This window comes from Ciconia boyciana, chromosome 12 (genome assembly GCF_034638445.1).
Source record: "Ciconia boyciana chromosome 12, ASM3463844v1, whole genome shotgun sequence".
NCBI classification, from domain to species: Eukaryota; Metazoa; Chordata; class Aves; order Ciconiiformes; family Ciconiidae; genus Ciconia; species Ciconia boyciana.
Window position 1 is genome coordinate 18,003,075 of NC_132945.1, and position 19,524 is coordinate 18,022,598.

At 43.2% G+C, this 19,524-nt stretch overlaps 1 protein-coding gene across 5 annotated transcripts in view; it reads left to right on the forward strand.

Moving 5' to 3' along the window:
- The window catches only part of GRIA3 (glutamate ionotropic receptor AMPA type subunit 3), a 154,891-nt gene that overhangs the window by 108,075 nt on the left and 27,292 nt on the right, over positions 1 to 19,524 (forward strand). For all 5 annotated transcript variants that reach the window (XR_012044781.1, XM_072877152.1, XM_072877153.1 and 2 more), the window contains exons 11-12: positions 2,044 to 2,420; positions 9,900 to 10,098. Coding sequence is in view for 4 of the 5 variants with exons in the window: in XM_072877152.1 (XP_072733253.1) it covers positions 2,044 to 2,420; positions 9,900 to 10,098 (576 nt within the window). In the remaining variant the exon portion in view is untranslated. The remainder of the gene's footprint in view (positions 1 to 2,043; positions 2,421 to 9,899; positions 10,099 to 19,524) is intronic.

Sequence of the window (19,524 nt, forward strand, 5' to 3'; positions counted from 1 at the left end):
AAATCAGGTGGGGGTTTTCTCCTCGAGGAAAGCGGTCACTCAAGGGGAAAGGCGATGTCCTAGTACGCATGAATGTCTAAAGGGGCTGAGGAGAGCTGTGAGAGGGTACGCCAAGGGCCACAATTTCCGAATGGCTTCCTTACGTGCACGGCTTGGTTTATCTGATTATTCCAAGCAGTGAACTTGTACACGTACCTTGTAGTTGCACATGCCAGTACAAACTGTTGAGAGATATTCCTGAGCGGCTGGAGCAAATGCGTGTGCAGACGGGTACTTCATGGAGGGAGGCTTGCTGTGGAAAGGGCCGTAGAGGGCCAGTCCTCAGCCCAACCAGTCTGCCGTTAGCCTCAGTCTTAAAAACCGAGAAGGTGCCGCGGGCATGGCACAGTGCCACCGAGGCACCAGCTGGCACGGAGCGTGTGGTACCGAGATTAACCTCATGAGAAGCCTTCACCATTTCTGCTTATTAAACTTTAAAAAAAAACCCTAAACCAACTGTCTAGGAGGAGGAACAAATCAGATATTAATGAAAGCCACGTACATCACCATCAGATTTACATAAAGACATATTCAGTTATTTTATGGCACAGATTTTAATCACTTCTTAGTAACATTTCCTATTAACTTTTATTCAGACTTCTACTTAATCAGGTTTTATTTTTCCACCAGAAAGAGATACATGCTTACTTCCCTTTTCAGAGCAAGTGCCAAAACTTGCTAGTGGGAAACAAAAATCTGATTTAAAAGGTGCACAGTGGTTTAGGTACTGGTAAGTTAAACATTCCCTAGGAATCATTTTTTCTTTCTGAAATTCTCAATTACCAACGAACAGCCATCTTTAAAAGTATCAATAACATGAATAGTTACAGTGTTTAAAATAGAAGATTACAAAAAAGTGTATGTAGGTATGTAGACTCTCATAACAATAACTTTTAAATGAAAGGGCTTCTTTTTTTTTTTTTTTAACATTCTAGTCCCCTCCATTGCAAATGCTGACACCTGCTTGAGTGCTTGGCTGAAGCAAGGTTAGGTTATCTAAACAGCATGACTTGATCTTTCTGGCATAGAAATACAGATACAATTAAATATGTTGAAAATCTATTCTGGAATGTTATTTTTAATCAGGTAACTAAGTAATTTTTTTGACTTCACATTCTTATCCTCCCATGGAATCCAGCAAAGATGTGTTGATGAAGGGAAGGGTATTGGTTCAGGGTATACCATCTGGTGAGTGGCAGATGCAATGAGATGAGACTGTGCTTCCACGTGACACAGCCCCAGAGCATGGTCTATGTTATAGATCTATAGAGCTAAGTTCTGTAAAATAGGATGGCATACGTTATACTAAAAAATACTACTTTGCATTCTTCTCAGATAACCCAGGCTATTTACTTCTCAGGGACTCACAAATCTCTATTATTGTTCTTCAGTGGCCACAGAAAGGGTGGGCTGTCTGGTTCCTATCACCCCACTATTTTACCATCTTCTATCCCTTATTGCAATGGGGTTTCAAAGGAGTATACAAGTGGTAGTGCTCAAATGCAGCTGAAATTCAGTGACTGATTACTTCTCTTAGGTTCCTTTTAAAGATCCTGGACTAATAAGTAAGGCAAGAGAACTTGCTGAAAGAATGGAAAAGAGAAAATTAAAATGTAACAAACACAAAATTTGCCCAAAGTCTTCAAGACAGATGGGTAGATACAGACCATTACTAGAAAATGACGTCATTTTAGTTGCCGTCTCACTGTCCAGTTTGCGTAGTGTTTATTCATCCATTTTAACTTAATAGAAACATAAATATATGTTGGTACATATCTGCCTCTGTCGTGAGGCCTTGCACAGATTTGATTGCAATTTTTCTTGTTAATAATTTTCTATCAATATCATGTAGTCCTTAACTTCAGCGACTGCAAAATAGGCTGCAAAGAAAATATTTCCTACTCACTTTTGTAATTTATCATCTGATTCATTAGCCTGAGACTCTAGATTGTGATTATGTTGCAAATGTTTTGTAACTAACTTGGGTTTGTTTTCCCTTTTCAGAGAGCAGATATAGCTGTTGCTCCCCTCACCATAACATTGGTGCGAGAAGAAGTCATAGACTTTTCGAAACCCTTTATGAGCCTGGGCATCTCCATCATGATCAAGAAGCCTCAGAAATCTAAACCGGGCGTATTCTCTTTCCTGGATCCTTTGGCTTATGAAATTTGGATGTGTATAGTCTTTGCTTACATTGGCGTCAGCGTAGTTCTTTTCCTAGTCAGCAGATTCAGCCCTTACGAATGGCACTTGGAAGACAGCAGTGAAGAACCACGTGACCCTCAGAATCCTCCCGACCCTCCAAATGAGTTTGGAATATTTAACAGCCTTTGGTTTTCCCTGGGTGCCTTTATGCAGCAAGGATGCGATATTTCTCCAAGGTTTGTTCCATATCACTCCATCACCTTTTTGCATTTTATGGTCATTTTCTGATGCCATGGTGCATATATGTTACTTTTCCAAATTTCTTTTTAATTCCAAATTTTTTATTTTGACATTCCATTCAATGCTAAGCAACATCATCAAGCCACCATGCTTGCTAACATTTACCTCCAGAGCGAGTGGCATTGCCTTACAATGCCATTTATGCATTTCTGCCAAACTTATATACACCATGTTGAGGCTGTAAAATGCATAGGGTTTTCTGTTTTCAGCAATGCTTGGAGGGCTACCGTGTTTTTGCTGCATATCTCATTTTACGGTCATCTCCTTGGTGCATGTAACATATTCTGCTTTGCAAAATAAGAATTGTTTATTTTTAAAAGTCACATGCAACAGCACTTTAAAACACCTCCACTCCCGTCATGGCTTCTGCTAGTCTTTTTACTTTCTTTTGAGCCTAATTTCTCTTGTTTTGTTCGTCTCAAACCATCCTTTCATCTGTTACTGATGTGCTTACCACTATCTTTCATGTGTTCAGGGCTCCTCCATATGTGCCCCTCTAACAGTTACTGCGTACTACCCTGTATGTGTATCGTTATTTCCATCCGGTCTAATCTGTTCTCCCTGTGTTCGTAGTCAATATAGTCTAATAAGCATTGCCAGTTTCCATAAAGATTTTTCTTATTCACAAAGACAGTCTTTCTAAATAAGGCTGTAGTAAAACATGTTTGATACTAGTTCCAATTTAACAGAGAGCACTGGTATTTTTTATATATATATAACAGAGAGCACTATTGTAGAATTATATTTCTTTTTTAAAGAAGCATTTTGAAAACCACCTGAGAATAGTGAAGTTCTCTCTAATTGAACAATGCATACCACAGATGTTTTTTTAATAATATATATGTTTCTACATTTACACTGGTAAAATACTTTGGTGACGTGCCTGTGATAAGCAGTAAAATTAGTTTCTTAGTCATGGAGCACTAGTTATATTTTGTATTATGATATTTTAATAACCAGTTTACAGCTATTTTAATTATTAAAAATGCCTGCTTAGTACAAACAGGATGCAGTTTTTCCCTTTAACAAGGTTGCTAATTAAAGCAAGAGAGATGGATCTTTTCTAACTAAGCAGTTATTTCGAAATACACCTTGTCGATCTCCTTATTTGTGTACCTTTTTCAATACCTGAATCATTGAAAAGTTACCAGGTTTTCCTGGTCCAATAGTGGTAGGGCTCTTGAGTAGCCTCACTGAAGCAAGTGACAAAACTTCTATGAAGTTTCATGGAAAGGATCATGATTTTACGTGTTACAATGTAATAATGATCCTTTAAGTTCACGGTCATTGCAGATTCAAATCTCCTAATGATGGCAGCGAAATCCAGGACTTTCAGAGACACTGGCGTATGCCTGTCGGTATTTGATGCAAGTCATGCGTTTGTTTTAAAAGTCTTGATAGTGGCAATTAGATTTCATACTATAGATAGATGCACATATATCCTATGTAAAACGCACACATTTTTGCCTGGATGTGACCATGCGTTAGTTTTTGCAGTTATCAGTGTCTGGTTGTGCTGCCTCACTGTATAGTTATAGCTGTTAGCCTTCTCCTCCTGTGTATACACTGTGTTTCTGCTTTATGCCTAAATTCTGTATCGAAACTTTGCCTCTCTGCTTGCTGTTAAAGGTGATGAGTAGTGATAACATTTAAATTGCTGTTGACCATGTGTGTGCCCAATATAAAGGACCGGGAAATAAGCACTGGGACATCACATGGAAAGCTGCAGGCATTGCACTGTTTCCGCTAGGTCTGTTTATTGACAGTTAAATAGAAGCGTATAGGATTTTCGTTAAGCTCTCATGTGACTCTCTGACATGTTCAGCCATTCACCTTATATAATGAGTGGAACATACTCTATTTTTTTTCAATACTACCATGATAAGTGCCTCGGAAATACCTACCAAAAAAAAGAGACAGCAGTAAACCTATTTATTTCATCTGTCCACCAGAAGCTATTAGCTCAGTATTAATACATGGCCCCTGTTTGAAGACATTGTCCAGTTATTTTGTTATCTTTCATGATAACAGATTCCAGGTAGTTACATGCATTGTTACTGAAAAAAAGAGAAATTTAATACCTTAGTTTAAATTCCAGGAACACTGTTCCTTTGACCGATATGTTGATTTAAGTTGATTAAATGTCAAATTTCTTTTCCGTAGAAGGGACTATTCCCAAGTATTCCATTCTTAATCCGTATCTTTGTAAGGTTACGCCATTCACAGTACATTGACTATATGAATGTTTCATACTATTTTATTGCCATTAAAAAGGGCTTCATTCTTCCATTGTGAGTTTTGTCTGAATAAATTTCTTATATGAGAGCATGCAGCACTTGTAGAGAGATGCCGACAAGCAGTCTGGAGAGATCACTTTTGTACTTGCTGATAAAGGCTCTTTCAGCTGCCTTTGTGTGGAACAGCTGTGACATCTAATGACTAGTTAGATCTATCCTCGGTGAGTATGCTGTGTGGATATTCCAGAGGATATATCCCTATACTCTCCTCTCTGTATTTAATAGGAGTCGTCTAAACGGAATCAGATAGCAGCCAAAGGATGGGGGTTAGTGCATCCCTTGGTGGAATCAACATTTGTTCCAGCAGTTTTGTTCTGCTATCAAAGGCTGCTGTGTTTTCTGCATAGTGAGCTAAAGCATTGAAAATTCACTTTTGATGGATCAAAAGTAGATTATTAAACTTGCTTTAATGTAAGATGTGTACAGCAAATGGAATCAGGAGAAAACACAGTCAAATTTGTAACACTGTTCTGAGCGAAAGTATCTTTGAAATCTCTGTGAGAGCATGTATTTTCGTTTTGCTCTTTATTCATGTGGAACAAAGAGGCTAGATTAATTAATTGCTGATGGAAAAAGACAGGGGGTTCATTAAAAATTATCTCATGAGGTTGGTCATTTAACAGGGTGTATTTCTAGATCCCTATTTTCACAGAAGGCTCAAGAGGCTCCTATTAAAGGCCATGGGAATGACTTTGTGGGACTTTCAAAATAGCAATGAGAGCTGGGTAACTACATGTTTCTGAAACTCCCACTGCCAGTTCCTATGATGGAAGCATCTCAAGTCAGCGCTTTAGATGCTATTATTTATTGCGTTCTGTCTCAACAGCCGAGGCGAGGGCCGCCTGGCCACGCGAGGCCGGCAGGAGAGGTAGAGGGCTGGCTGGGTGTGCGAGCGAGGGGCTGAGCTCGCAGCCGAGCGGGTACCAGATAACGCGTGCTCAGAACGTGGAGGGGCTCTGGACAAGGAGAGTTTGCTCCAAAGTTGTTCAGGGTCATTTGTCAATTTAACAGCCATCTTGTGTCGATCAGCAGAGCCCAATTAAAAATTGAGTAGTGTGAGAAGCTTATTATTTCTGTGTACTATAGGAAATCAAATATGTTTTATGGCCATGAGTAGAAACAAAATTCAAGCTGTTTTGGTAAATAAATGAGGTTTTGTTTGAATGTATTATTCTCCTGGAAACTGAACGTGAATTTGAATATTTATTTTGTTTTTCTCTTGTTACTAATTTGCTCTCATTTGACTCCATGCTTCCTTTTAAACTTCCTCTCAAGGTATGCACTCTTCCTGTTTACTTCCTTTTGAAAACACCCTCTAACCTTGTTTTGATAATTGAGTTATAATTCTGTTACTTCAGGTCTTTGTTACTCCTCTCCTTTGTTAACGCACTAATTCACTTTAAAGTAATGTCGTGCAAAGTATCTGTTTATTGAGGTAATTTGGAAAACGAGGTGTTGGGATAAAGCATTAGTTGTTTGTTTTTAAATTACAACACTGCACACTTGGACAGGTATGTCTTCATCAGAAAAAGTGGTGCTGGTATTAAAAGCTGTGATTGATTTTTCTATAATTATTATCTGAGTAATGGACAAACATTTCTGTGGTTCTCAGTACAAACCATACAAGTATTCTCTTATTGCCAGCCCTGTGTTTATGTACTAACCCTTTTTCTCCTGCATCCCTCTACACCAGCCCCTGCAGTGGGTATAAGGAGTCTTCATATCAGCAGATGGACTGGGGGAACTGGGGTCCTTTGGACAAGGAGGCTGCCGGGCCATGCTCATCCGTGTTCTTGCTCTTCGACTCTGTCTGTCTGTCTGTCTTTCCTGCAGTGTCAGCTTTGTGGTTTGTTTTGGTTTTTCTTTTGCCCCATCCTGTGCTACCACCAACTACAGCTACGGCAGCCCAGACTGTTTTGTAGTAGCAGCTGTTTAATCTTCCTTTTCGTGCTCATTGGAAGACTCTGGGAGAAACAACTCTGTAGCGACATCCAGTTTTCTTTCAAGTGACCTGAGCTCTTCTAAGGACAGCTCTGGTCCTTATCTAGCAAGACCTCTCTCTTGCACGTAGGACCCTCGGGGAAGTGCCTTCTTTGTCAAGGGATCCAGCCATGCCCACCTTCCCCTGCCTCTCAGCTGTTCTCCATTTTTTGTCCTGTATCTCTCTGACTTGGTTCATGCAGGTTGCAAGATCTCTGGGGCAAGATATTTTTACCTTTCTCTGTGTGTAATATGCTGTATGAGCATGCAGCTCGACACAGACTTTTTATTGTTACAGCAGTGTGACCTTGAGGTTTCACTGGTTTGGAAAATGCTTGTCTTCTGCACATCTTCATCGCAGCAAGCCATCTGTCCTGCTAACAGAAGGGGCAGCTACCAATGCAAGTAAGACATTTCCTATGGGAAACCGTAGGGAGAATGAACACATACTATTTTGTTCCCAATAGTTCCATTGAATTTATCTAAACACCCTGGCAAGTCTTTTTTTCATCTTCCTATTTCAAGACCTACTGTAAAGCAAGAGGGCCACGGGAACCTGGAAACCCCAGATAAAGCTAGTCTTGCTGTACGCAAGTGGATGTTTCATCTGCTGTACCTGCTAGCCAGGCTTCTGCTCAGCCTGGCTCTGAAACTGTCCACCTCGCTGCAGGGCGGAGGAATTCAACTCCAGGTCTTCTCTGAAGATGGAAAGTATGTAGTGAGGGAATGAACAAAAGGGAGGTGAATTTCACCTGACGTAGCCATCTAAAAGCAATAGGCTGTATGTTAGTTAGGCATCTCGGTTCCCTCCAAAGGCATGAGACAGATGGGCACCTTCAGACTTATCCCACAACTACAGCAAGTGAGATAAATCTCTTTCTGAGGGTGTCTGTCTCCTCTCTTTCTCTCTGCTGGCTCCAAAGGGAGCCTTACACGACGAGTTCAGCAGGCACTGCTTTGTATATGGCTAAAATTACGTCAGCCCATGTAAGAGGCTGATTTGGTGTGTAGGGTATCAAGTTTTACAAAGCAGCTAAAGCCAAGACCCAAGCTGGTAAGGGAGCTGGCCAGAAAGGACTTCAGCCATCTGTAAAATCCCAAGACACTCACTTGACACCTACAAAGAACGTAGAGCGAGGTAGAGAGATTCCTTGAGTTACTACATTATTCTGGATTTATATTTCTGCAACTTACCTTTGCAGCTATTCAGTAGCCTTCTGTTAGTGAGCACAGCTGCAGCACAGCCCAGGTTGAAACTTGAAAGCTTCTTATCCTCTTGGGAGGCCCTCAAGAAAGGCAGGGAAGCCTCCTCCGCTTGTCGGTGATCTGGCGGATGTGTGCCTGCCCTGAGGAAGCGCACGCTGGCCAGAGCGATGGCGATGTCCCTCAGAGTTCACACCTCGAAATCTTTGCTTCCTGATGGACAAAGAGGTGATGCTTCACTCCTCAAGCTTCCCTGCGCTTTGCAGCCACCTGGACCGCCTTGCACCTTGGTACGGACTTGGTGCAGCAGTCCCTGGGGTGCTAAGTGCGCTGGCAGCGGTGCATGCTGTAATCCGTAGGAACCAGCCTGCGTCTGCCCTCTCAGTGGGAGCTGCTGCTTCAGTTTCTTGGGCAGAGGAGAGTGGAGAACAGCAGTGCTTCACCTCTTAGTTTGTTTCTCCACATTCCTCTAACCTGTTCCAGATTGCTCTCTGTTTTTATTGTGTTGGTGACTTTTTTCCTTTGGCGTGTTCTTTAATGTTGGATGGATATTTGTTTTTCTTTCTTTTTTTCTTAATAATTTAATGGGACTTTTTTAATGGCTCAGGCAATCTCAGGCTCTGGCCAAGACTAGGCAGTTTACCAGCTAACCCCCTGTGTGGGTGGGGTGGGGGCACGTCACGAGACTTTTGCTTTTTTCCTGTCTCCATCTGTTGGTAGGACAACTTGTACCCACTGTCTGGGGATGGCACTGAGGGGCTTGAAGGAAACAGAAACAGGTAAGAGTTTTCTTGCTTTCTATTTCTTCCCTTCACACAAACTGAGGACTACAGCACCCAGGTTCCACGGATTTAGTGTATCTGGGATTGATTCTTCCTCCACTGGTATCAGTAGAGTTAAGGGAAAACATGGGAAGTAGCTGTGTCTCAGCTCCTGAAATGATTCCTGGTCAACATGCTGTGTTTGAAGAACGAGCACTGTACGTGGCGGGGAAATTCCCCACCCAGCTGAGCGGCATGGCACTGCCACGCTTCAGCCCCAAACAAGTATTTTGAGCCTGGTGTTCGTTGCTTTAAAGCATCGAGAGCTCTTACTGACGGGATCTAGACCTCCTGACCACTGGGCATTTTGTAATTACATGTTTACAAATAGACGCTTTTTTAGTCCTTATGGTATCCTTTTAAACAACAACACAACAAAACTGGAACACAATTACATTTTTTTATGCTTCCTTCTCTGTTGCTCTGGTGGTTATAGAGCAGGAATACGCTTGACTTGGAACAGTGCAACATGCAAATTTTAATTAACATAAAACATAAACTAGCCTCTCTCCTCACTTCAATATGCAGATCCAGTCTGTAATTCCTGCTAGGTTGTGGTGAGAGAAGGATGCTGGATCATTTTTGTTTTATTCCTTTGCATGTTCACTCGGATTCCTTTTTGCAGTTTACTACATCTTACATTTTGAGAGTCGATGCGGTAGAAGGTGCGTTCGTGTCCTCCAAGCTGGGCAGCCCCCAAAGAGACGCGATGCTCGCATATCGCAGCAGGCAAATCCAGCCTCAGGGAAAGGCTGGGCAAGCAGAGAAGACAAAAGTCTTCTGGCAAAAGACTTCTCCAGCAAAGGGTCTGTGGAAGCCAGGAGAGCTTGTTCCTCTCCCAGCCTCCGATGGGATTGGCTCAGATGAATTATTTCTTAATTGGCTGTCCTTGTTTTCCCTGAAAGACTGGAGAGAGAGTTTAACTTGGTAAGACCAGGTGCACGCCGAGTTGCTCTCCTGAGGAAGGCTGCCAGGAACTGGCTCCCAGTCCTCCTGTTCGCAGATGCCTGGAGGATCTGAACAAAAGGGTTGTGCATGTGATTTTCTCTTCAATGAAAAAAAGAAAATCAAGGAATGTCTTCAAAGCAATTTGATGATATGTGTTTTTCCATAGATCTCTCTCAGGGCGAATTGTCGGAGGAGTCTGGTGGTTCTTCACTCTCATCATTATCTCTTCCTACACTGCTAATCTTGCTGCCTTCCTTACGGTGGAAAGGATGGTTTCCCCCATAGAGAGTGCAGAGGACCTGGCTAAACAAACCGAAATAGCCTATGGCACTTTGGATTCAGGCTCAACCAAAGAATTCTTTAGAGTAAGTCTGTTAAATCTCCATTAGAGCTTTTCTGAACTGTAAGTGCCTAATATACGGGTTTCAGTCGTTTGTTTCTACCCAACTGTAATAGCTGTTCTGGTGAAAGCTGCTTTGTGCAATCAGGACAGGCCTGAGTGCAGATTTGAATATCAAAAGGCATTTTATCAAAAATGGGTGGTTTTGCTCAACCTGAAACATCACAAGATGGAAAACCTGACCTCTGCTATCACAGGAAGGGGTTTTTTAACACCAGTTTCAGAACCTTGGTCTGATGAGCAATAATGCAGTCATTAGCACAATATTTAGCAAAGAAAACTCTTGGAGGAGTGCTGCTCTTGACCTACTTGCTCTGTTTGCCCAGCTGGCAGCCATTAATGCCATCCGACATGGGTGTTCACTTGCCAGAATGAGAAGGGGGATGGGAAGCATGTGTTGCCATTCATTTCTATCTGGTGCATTGATTGCTGCAATTGTTGTTGCTATGTCTTCATTGATCGCCAGCGTCTGGCTGTGGCCGTATCACGCACTCAGGGGTGAAACGTTTGTACCCCAGAACACTGGTGTGTATTCCACCTTGGTTAAGGAAATGCTGGATTTGCAATATTTGGGGGTAGGGGGGAGTATACGCTTTTATTTAAGTTCATCTGTCCTTTCTCCACTTGCCAAGCCACAAGCTGAACTGCAGAGAGTTTGGTGAGGGTCGTTAAAAACTCTAAATATGACCTCAGACCACTTTTATGTATCTAAAACCGTTGCAGCCTGAAAAGCTCTTATTTCTGGCCTTTCCAAGGGCGAACTGAAATGCTCAGCCCTTTCAGGGAGCTCTTGGTTCTCTCTCAGCAGTGCCAATCAGATGCCATTCAAACGAACATTTTTTTGTATAGAAAAGTGGTCAGTGCTGCAGGACTAATTATTGCCTGTCACGCATACTGGCCAGGTGCAAGTGTGAGGGAGGAGGGAGACAAAAAAGTGTTGCTGCTGTAGGCTGATTAAATACTGATGGCTCCTTGACTAAAGACTGGTGGCTCCTTGAATTTGCTTAAAATTTCAATACATGACCACACACACACTTACATGTATGTGTAAATCTGATGTAAAGCTGGAAGTGAGTGCAAAAGTATTTTATGAAGCTTTTATACTCTGCCTTACTTACATGTAATGTCTTTACATAAAAATAGATACTCAGTAGTTCTTAATTAACTGTGGTGGCTGGTGCATCAAAACGGCTTCTGTTTTTATTAAAATCCTGTGAGATAAACACTGACCTTGGAAGGGTGACATGCGTGTGTAAAAATTTGTATTCTGTTTAATTATCAGCCTGAGGCAGTATTATCTGCACAGCAAAAATGAGTTGAGTGGACCTGTCAGAAGTGGTAGCGCAACTTGATTAGAAATATTGGTGCTGTTTACAGTCACTATACTGTTCTTAGGGGAAAAAGAAATCTTCTTTTGAATATCTCGTTACCGTTAATACAGAAGGAGGGATTGTATGGGGGTGTTTCTTCATTTCCTTAATAGTTTGACATAACAAGGAAATCCCTCCTCACCAAGAGATCAAAGGAATGAGTGTTTCGTGCGAAAGGATACAAAGTCTAGTAAATGTATGAATACTTTGTTGTGCTGTTAATAGTCTTGAGATGAGCTGTGACTCTCTCCTGGTGCTGGAGAAAGCGGGGCTGTAAATGAGGATGATCTGTCAGGAGCTGCCAGCTCCATCAGGCAGGAAGAGGAGTCTGATGGGGAAGGAGGAGAGCAGAGCCCTGGTCACGGTGGAGCGGGGCGTAACGCCTGCTCTGGCTCATCCGGATGGGCCAAGGGGGAAGGAGAGTGGGCCATAAGCGCTGCTTCTGTCTCCTCAGCGTTCCCAAGGCACACAACATAATTTCAGTTGTATTAACTTTTGCAGAGTAATTAATTTGAATAGAGTGATGCAGCCATGAAACTGTTGTAATTAGAGTCTTCTTCAGTTGATTTGAGAAGGGCAAAAGCTTTGCCTTAGATTAAATGCATACGTTCACATAAATACTTTGTTGTACAGTCTTTATTAGCTACTTAATAAGATGGTAACGATGGCTGAAACTTGAAACAACTCTTAGAGGACACTCGGTTTCTGAGCGCCTGCTGCGCAGGCTATGCCTGCTCTGTGGTTTGGGATACTTTTCTCCCTGTAAGCCCTTTTCTCACTACTCCTAGAGCGTCAGTGGGAGCGATAGCGGTCTGAGTCAGAAAAAGCCATGAGTTCTCCTGGGTGCAGTGTGATGCTTATTCCCTCCGTGAGGGGAATATCCTCCTCCACCCCTTCCCCACCAGCATTTAACCAATTCAAGCAACAGTTGGCTGAGTGGGTCAGGATCATCTACCCAGTGAGAAAGGAAGCTTCTGAGGGGATGGCTGTGGGCGCAAGTTCGTGCAGTCCTTACTTACGCTGGTTACCCATGCATACGTACACGCGCTCTGGCTGCGGCATGTGAGAGGTAGCTAACTCTTCCCTAGAGGTGGGAGAAGTTACCTGGCTGTGAGCAGGAGGTCAGCACATGTGTAGAGGCACCAGGAACAGTAACTTGGCTTTGTAGCTGGGCCGTGACTTCACACAGGAGGCGCAGGACATCTCTCCAAGATCCCATAAAGAAGCTTGTATGGGTGTATCTCTTCCTCGAGCTGTAAAGCTAAAATGTTTCTCAAACAAAGGTATTAGTCAGATACTGATCTTAACGGCTACAGTTGGCCAGTGAAAGGTGCCAGAGGGACAACAGCGAGGAATAATTGCCTCCTAACACATCATAAAGGGACGACACATAAGTGAGCTTCAGATACCCACCATCTTGTCTGCGTGTGCTAGAAGGAGCTCCTTTAGAGCCTTCGGTCCATGGCTCCTTTCTGCCAACCCCATTTCCAACTAGGAACACTGCTGAAGGTTTCTTGTACAGTGTGGATACCTATCTGGTAGGAACTGGAACGAAACCAGCACCTCATTTCAGATGAACAGATGGTAATGACTTTCGGCCACTTCAGACCTGGGCAGACTCCAGCTAGTGACCTATTTTATAGTGTTGGCTGTTTCCCTAAACATCGCAATGTCTCCCAGATAGACGCTATCCCAGCCATGTAGATTAAAGCTAGATACACCATTGCTGTTTCAAGCGTGCGTGATGACTGCTGTCGGCGTGACATTGCTCTCACAGTTACAACCAGAGAGCCTATTTTTTATAAGTTTCACAGCAGGCACTATTCACACTCGTCGCTTGCTGGTGACTCTTTGCATCAGGGCATTTGTCCCCCCAGTATATCTAAGAACCAAATAAGCCTTCCTGTATTTTCATGGTTGTTGCTTGTTTCTGCTCAGAAACATTTTGCATTTTGCACTAATTAGCTTATAAAGGCATTTAAATGGCAATCTATAGATTACATCAATTCCCTTTTGGCTTTCAAAGGGCATTCATCCCTATTGAAAAGGAAAAGAAAGAATGTCTCCTTAGATATTTATTAACATACAGTCTCAGATTAAGGTCTCCAAAATACCTCTTTCTTCTTCTTGAAAACCGGCAAAGGCCTGTACTTCTGTACTTGTACAGAAAGTAATTTCAAATCACTAAGCTACTACTTTTAAGGATGTATCTGTTAGAATTAACATCTTCTAATACATTCAATTAAAGCTTCAGCATATCTGAGCAGCTCATCAAATCAATATAACACCATTTAATCCAAATTCAGCACTGAGCCTAAGTATAATACCACAGTCTAATAGGTTTCAGACCTCCAATATGCTTATATTCATAAGGCATGACCTTTACAACCAATTAGTAATTCTTATGTAAACTTGGCTGTATTTAAACTTCAGTAGAAGCAGAACGTGTTTCTAGACATTTAGAAATATAAATTGCTCTTGAATTTCCGGTGGTTTCTTTTAATTGATAGCAGATATCTGTGTTAAGAGGCTTCTGTAAAATAACTTGCAAAGTACGTGTTGGATCATTGACAAACACAGCTGACTTGCTAGTACACTTTACTGAAAACCTGAGATTTCAGAAGGTGTCCTTGAAATTGATCTGATGTGACAAGACTTTATAGGTTGAAATATTGAGGCAGGTAACATTTAGCAAGATCTTGCATTAGGTCCTTCTCCCTTTTGTGGGAAATTGAAGGTGGCTCATATCACACCATTACCAATGTAGTTAATCAATGTTAACTAAAACTAAGAGGACAAAGGAGGCCTCAAAGGACTGATATTTTATTGTAGAACTTTGTATTTTTCTCAGCAACGGTTTCAAGGATGTCCCTGACAAAACGACTCTACTCTCCAATGGCTCCTCTGTGCCTCAGATGAAATGAGTTGCTGCTCCGAAGTCAGTTCCTCATTTTCTCTCCTGGAAATGGCACTAATTGCCAGGCCTGTTAGGAGTTTCAGTAGAAAGGCCCAAGATCCTTTGGACACGATGGTTCCTGCTCTTACAGTTGGTTACTCCTACCTGGCACTGATGTTCATGAGTATTGGGTAGAGAGTTTGACACCGACATTGCTTCTGCTGTCGATAAAGACTTTAGGCTCAGTGCCTGGAGGAGTCAAACAGGCTGACAGCCTTCAAGCACAGCTTAGATACTTCAGGTATTATTTTTAGGAATTTTTTGCAACACAGTATTACGAAAGTCACAGCTAAGGCTAGTCTCCATTACTTCAGGACGCATGGGAGTGACAGTTGACTTGAGGACACCGAGGAGTCTGCACATGCTTTCCGTGTGCCTCCTGTGTGAAGGCTTCACTTCTCATTGCACCTGGGTAGCCTGCCCAGACACTTCAATAATACTTTGCTCTTAATTAATGTTTGCAAGAAGGTGATACTGTTCTTTTATGCCTTGGTGGGCATGTTCAGCACTTGAAATTCCTCTTCATTAGTTTTCTCAAAAAGTGGTTCTTTCATACCAGGTTCAGATGTGAGGCCTTTCTGGACTTCATATATACATAAAATATGATCTAAAACTACAATTTTTAGGACACAGAAAGTCACATTAAGGACAGCCCCTAAGATGGTCCCCCTTTTTCTCTCGGTTTCATCAACTGTCTGAATAGTTCAGCAAGAGCAGATAGAAAAGCATGAGATACCCTGGCAAGAGGCTTTGCGTTTCTGTCTGCAGCTCTGGTTGCCCATGCTGAGGAAAGGTGCTTTGACACAGAAACACGTACCAGAAAAAGCATGTAAATATGGTAAGGGACTGGTGAGGTATCTCTTGAAAAGGACTTTAAGTACAACTTGTTTAGCTGGTAAAACTAAAGCCAATATAGAAAACGATTTGTTCAAAAGAAAAGAAAAAACACCACTAGACAGATTAGCACCAAAGCAGAAAATAAACATTTATCTGAAAAAACAGTGAAAGAACAAATGAAGGAATTTACCCAAAATTCCATGGAAATTAAAAAAAGTTCCTTAAGCCCATCAAAAGGATTTTGAGATACCTTCCACTACAAGCACTTGGGGTAACTAAAACCTCCGCTCCTGTTCAGGCGGTGCTTTGTAACGGGCTGTACGGGGGGCTGCAGCGGCACCAGTGGGACCGGCGGGTCCCTCCCAGCTCCAGAGGGTGAACCGCCACGGGATCCCACCCCAGCTGGCAGCGTGCGGAGCGGGCTCCCGTCACGGTCCCTCCCAGGGGCCCTCGGTGAGGGCAAGCTGCGGCCGACGGGGCTGGTCCCATGGGCGGGCGGCCCGGCAGGAGCACAGCACCGTCCCAGACCCATTAGGGAGAGAGGGAAAAATAATGACCGTAATGCGTTCTGAAGCACTAGCATAAGCGCCTGGTTATAAGATAAAGAGCTCATTGCTTTCCTCTGATGATAACGTTGTGTGAAGACAAGAGGTAAGGGAAATAAATTCTACCAGCAAGCGGTTTAGGTAAGGAAAAGCCTTGAATTATGAACCAATAGCTGCCATGCGACTTTTATGCATTCTGTGCAATCAAACGATATTGAGATCATCATTAGAGCCTATTAAAAACACCATAGTGAACTCTGTGCACGCAGCGCTAAGGGTTTCATCTGTAGTTAAACTCTTTGATTTTTAATTTCAAAATTTATTTTGCTAGTGAAGATGAAGGACTTGTTTCTAGCACAGCGTTCATACAAATGCTTTGCTTTTGCCTTTGGATAAAACTATGATTAGCAGTTTTAAGCTTTCTGTGTTCTTGGCATCGAGCAAAACAACACAGTCATAACAAACGCCTGACAAAAATATTGAAGTGCGATTGTATTTATGGCCTTTAAAGAATAGAACATCACAGAAAAGTGATAGCTTCAAATACGAGCCGTATAGATCTTTGATAGGCAGCGTGGCAGCAATTAATCAGAAAAATTACTGTGGTTTAACTGTTCTTCAACACAGAAAGTGTGAAAAACTTATTCACCCATATATTCTCTCTCCCTTCCCGGTTTGATATAGGTGGGGGGGTGCACACATACTAAAAGGGGAACGTATGTGTGCAGAGAGATCACAGCCTCTGCATTGCATGCATGATAGATGGTCTGCTTGTGGGGGGCGTTTCTCTTAATCTGTTGCACCTCCTTTCTGCCACATGGCTAACAGGCAGTGTTAAAGACGGCAGGAAATCAACTGTGACATAATTACAAAAGAAATAGTTTCCCATGAGGTGATCTAATGTCTTTAAGCCTATGGATTGGAGAGGAAAATGTATCCTTACGGGAACTAAAATTAACGGCTCATCCATCATCCACTCCTTGGAGAGGAAACGTTTGGATGGAACCGGGGTTAAGGTGGCTGAACCGTTTTACTAATTTCAGCAGACAAGCCAGGATTCAACGAAGCTTTCGGTCAACACTTAATAACAAATATTTGAATAAATCTCCTTTATCTTCGATAACGGATGGCACTTGTCTGTCAGCTCTACTTCTGTTTGTGGTTTAGGCTTTCCAGTCGCCTATGTCTGAACGCCGCTCAGAAGTCGGTCTCTGTAGGAGCAGGGTTGCCGGCTGCGCCGTAGAGGTGAACGGTTTCCCTGGGTCAGGCAGCGGGTGTGGAGGCAGCCCATGGCGAAGCCTGGCAGGGCAGCTCGCAGTGGGTTAATGCCGTCACTGTGTCTGCACCGCAGAGGCGAAGCAGAGCGCGCCTCGGGGAAAAACCACTTGCTGTTGGCATGCTCTACTTTTTGGAGAGCAGCTCTGTGATAGTGATAACGACATTGCTCAAGACAGCGAGGACCCTGGTTTTTCAAGTCTCTCCTACTTTACGTAATGCTGGTGTGTCACATTAATACATGCTTGTTAGGGATTCATTTAAAATACATGGGTGCTGATAAATTACTCACAGCGCTGCTACTGTTACTTTTGCATCATTAGAAAATACATGAAGGTTTAGAAACTCTAATGATGTGAATATGAAACATCCCCTCTTGCAGTCCACTGGGATTGCTCCATCATTGCCTGTATATTGGCCTGTTCTGTCTGGAGCTGAAAACTCATTAGACCTGACAGTGTTCAGATCGTGTGCTGGAAACGCCATTCTCTGTTAATTTATTATGGGCCAAATCCAGAGCAGGGCTGGTGTGCTGCTCAGTTGCCCAGACAAGACTACTCTGCTAAATATGTCACTGCTGGAAAGATGCCCCTTAGCCAGAAGGCTGACGTAATCCCTCCGGCCGGCCGGCTCGGGTGCTTGCAGCCTCCTGCTCCCCAGACAGACAGACAGACAGACACGCTTGCAGAGCACAGCCATACAGTCCTCAGCAGTGCCACCCAGCCCGCCGTCTCCCCGTGCAGCCTCGCAGCGTGCTTCCTCGGGGCGGGCACTCACCCAGCACTGGCTCTGGCCATGAATCACGAGAGGATTTACAAAGACAGCTTGTCTCTTGGTAAAGACTTTCATTTTAATTTCCCAATCAGTATTGCAACAGGGAGGAATGGATGACAGCAATAAAGTGAGGAGATGAATATAGGCGTAGTCTGAAGTTCAATATTGTGCCAGGAAAGGACGTCTTAAAGTCTTGATTACATTCTGGTACTCAGAGTGTTACTGACATGTCAGCGACGGCTAGTTACCGCCGGAGTGACTCTTTGCTTGTCTGTTTGTGTAAGCGGAGCTCACTCCAGAAAAGATGTCTGTTAAAGCAGCTACAGCACATTACCTGCCTGCTGCTAAAGCTCACGTTTTCAAAATGACTGTGACACACAGCAAGAAAGTCTCAAAAGAAGACTCCTACAATATTGTACTATTTTTATAAGATGAAGTTTCTCTTGTAATCGGGCCCCTATGTATGACAGGTGTGGAAAAACTGCAGCGTTGCTGGAGCCGGGAGGGTGTTCTGCAGGCTGCTCCCGCAGCGCTGCCATTGACCCTCCTTCCCCACCGCTGCTCCTCCAGAGCTCCCCGCTGGGCTCCCACCCCTGCTCCGGACAGGGGAGGAATGCTGCCGGTGGGTCCAGAGGGCTCTCGCCGAAAGAGAGTAGCTGTCCTTACAGCCCCCGTCCAGGGGTGTCTGAATCTTGACATAGGGGATCCTAGAGGAAAGCGGGCAGCCCCGGGGTTTGTGGGCCGGATCCTTCAGCTCTCTGGGCTTCATTTGCCCAACTGGGAAAGGAAAATGCCATTTCTAAAGCAGAAGTTATAATGTCATTAATTTGAACAACAAACCAACATGACAATGTCTCCCATCACAAACTTGACTGTGAAATATTTTTATTATTATTCACCGGTTTACCCTTTCTTTTACATTTACGAATATGTTATCAAAGATTTGTGTATTCCTACAAACATACAGACTAGTTTACATAGGCATGCTTGAACCTTGCTTGTCTGTGGCATGCCACAAATTCATAAGCCATGGGTAGAGTTTGGTAGATTTGGGGGTTGGCCTTGCTAAAAGAGAAATGCCCTGTGCATGCTTATGGCATCTGACCTACTTTCTTCTGCCGAGAATGTAATAAAAACAAGAGGTTCATGTAATGATGGGATTGATTTTTCTGTCCATATAGGTAAGTAAATTGCTGGCATCACAAGTTATCTGTGGCTAAAAGCTGCGACATTGATCTATTACACTTTGCCCTGTGACCTTCAGTAAATGACATCTCTGCTTTCATGTCCGCACTTGGGAAAGGGCTAATGGTGCCCTCTTGCCTTCGTGAGACCTATTTTTTCCTTCTCAGTAAAAAGCTTGGAAATCTCAGGCAGAGGGACCTTACTGATAATATTTACCATGTTCTTATTATTAATGTAGCATCATTAGGCCAGCCTCCATGTGCTCCTGGGCTGGCATTGGGCTGGGGCTCCCGCCACTGTCCCTCACTCTCGCAGGGGCAGCGGTGGCAGGGGTGACTCGACATCAGGCTTGCGGGGGAGCAGAAAGGCATCAAATCACAGCCTTATCCAAAAGACCAAGCCCAGAGTGGTAGCCACTCTGTTGCAGTTTGCCATATTGAAAGTCCAAT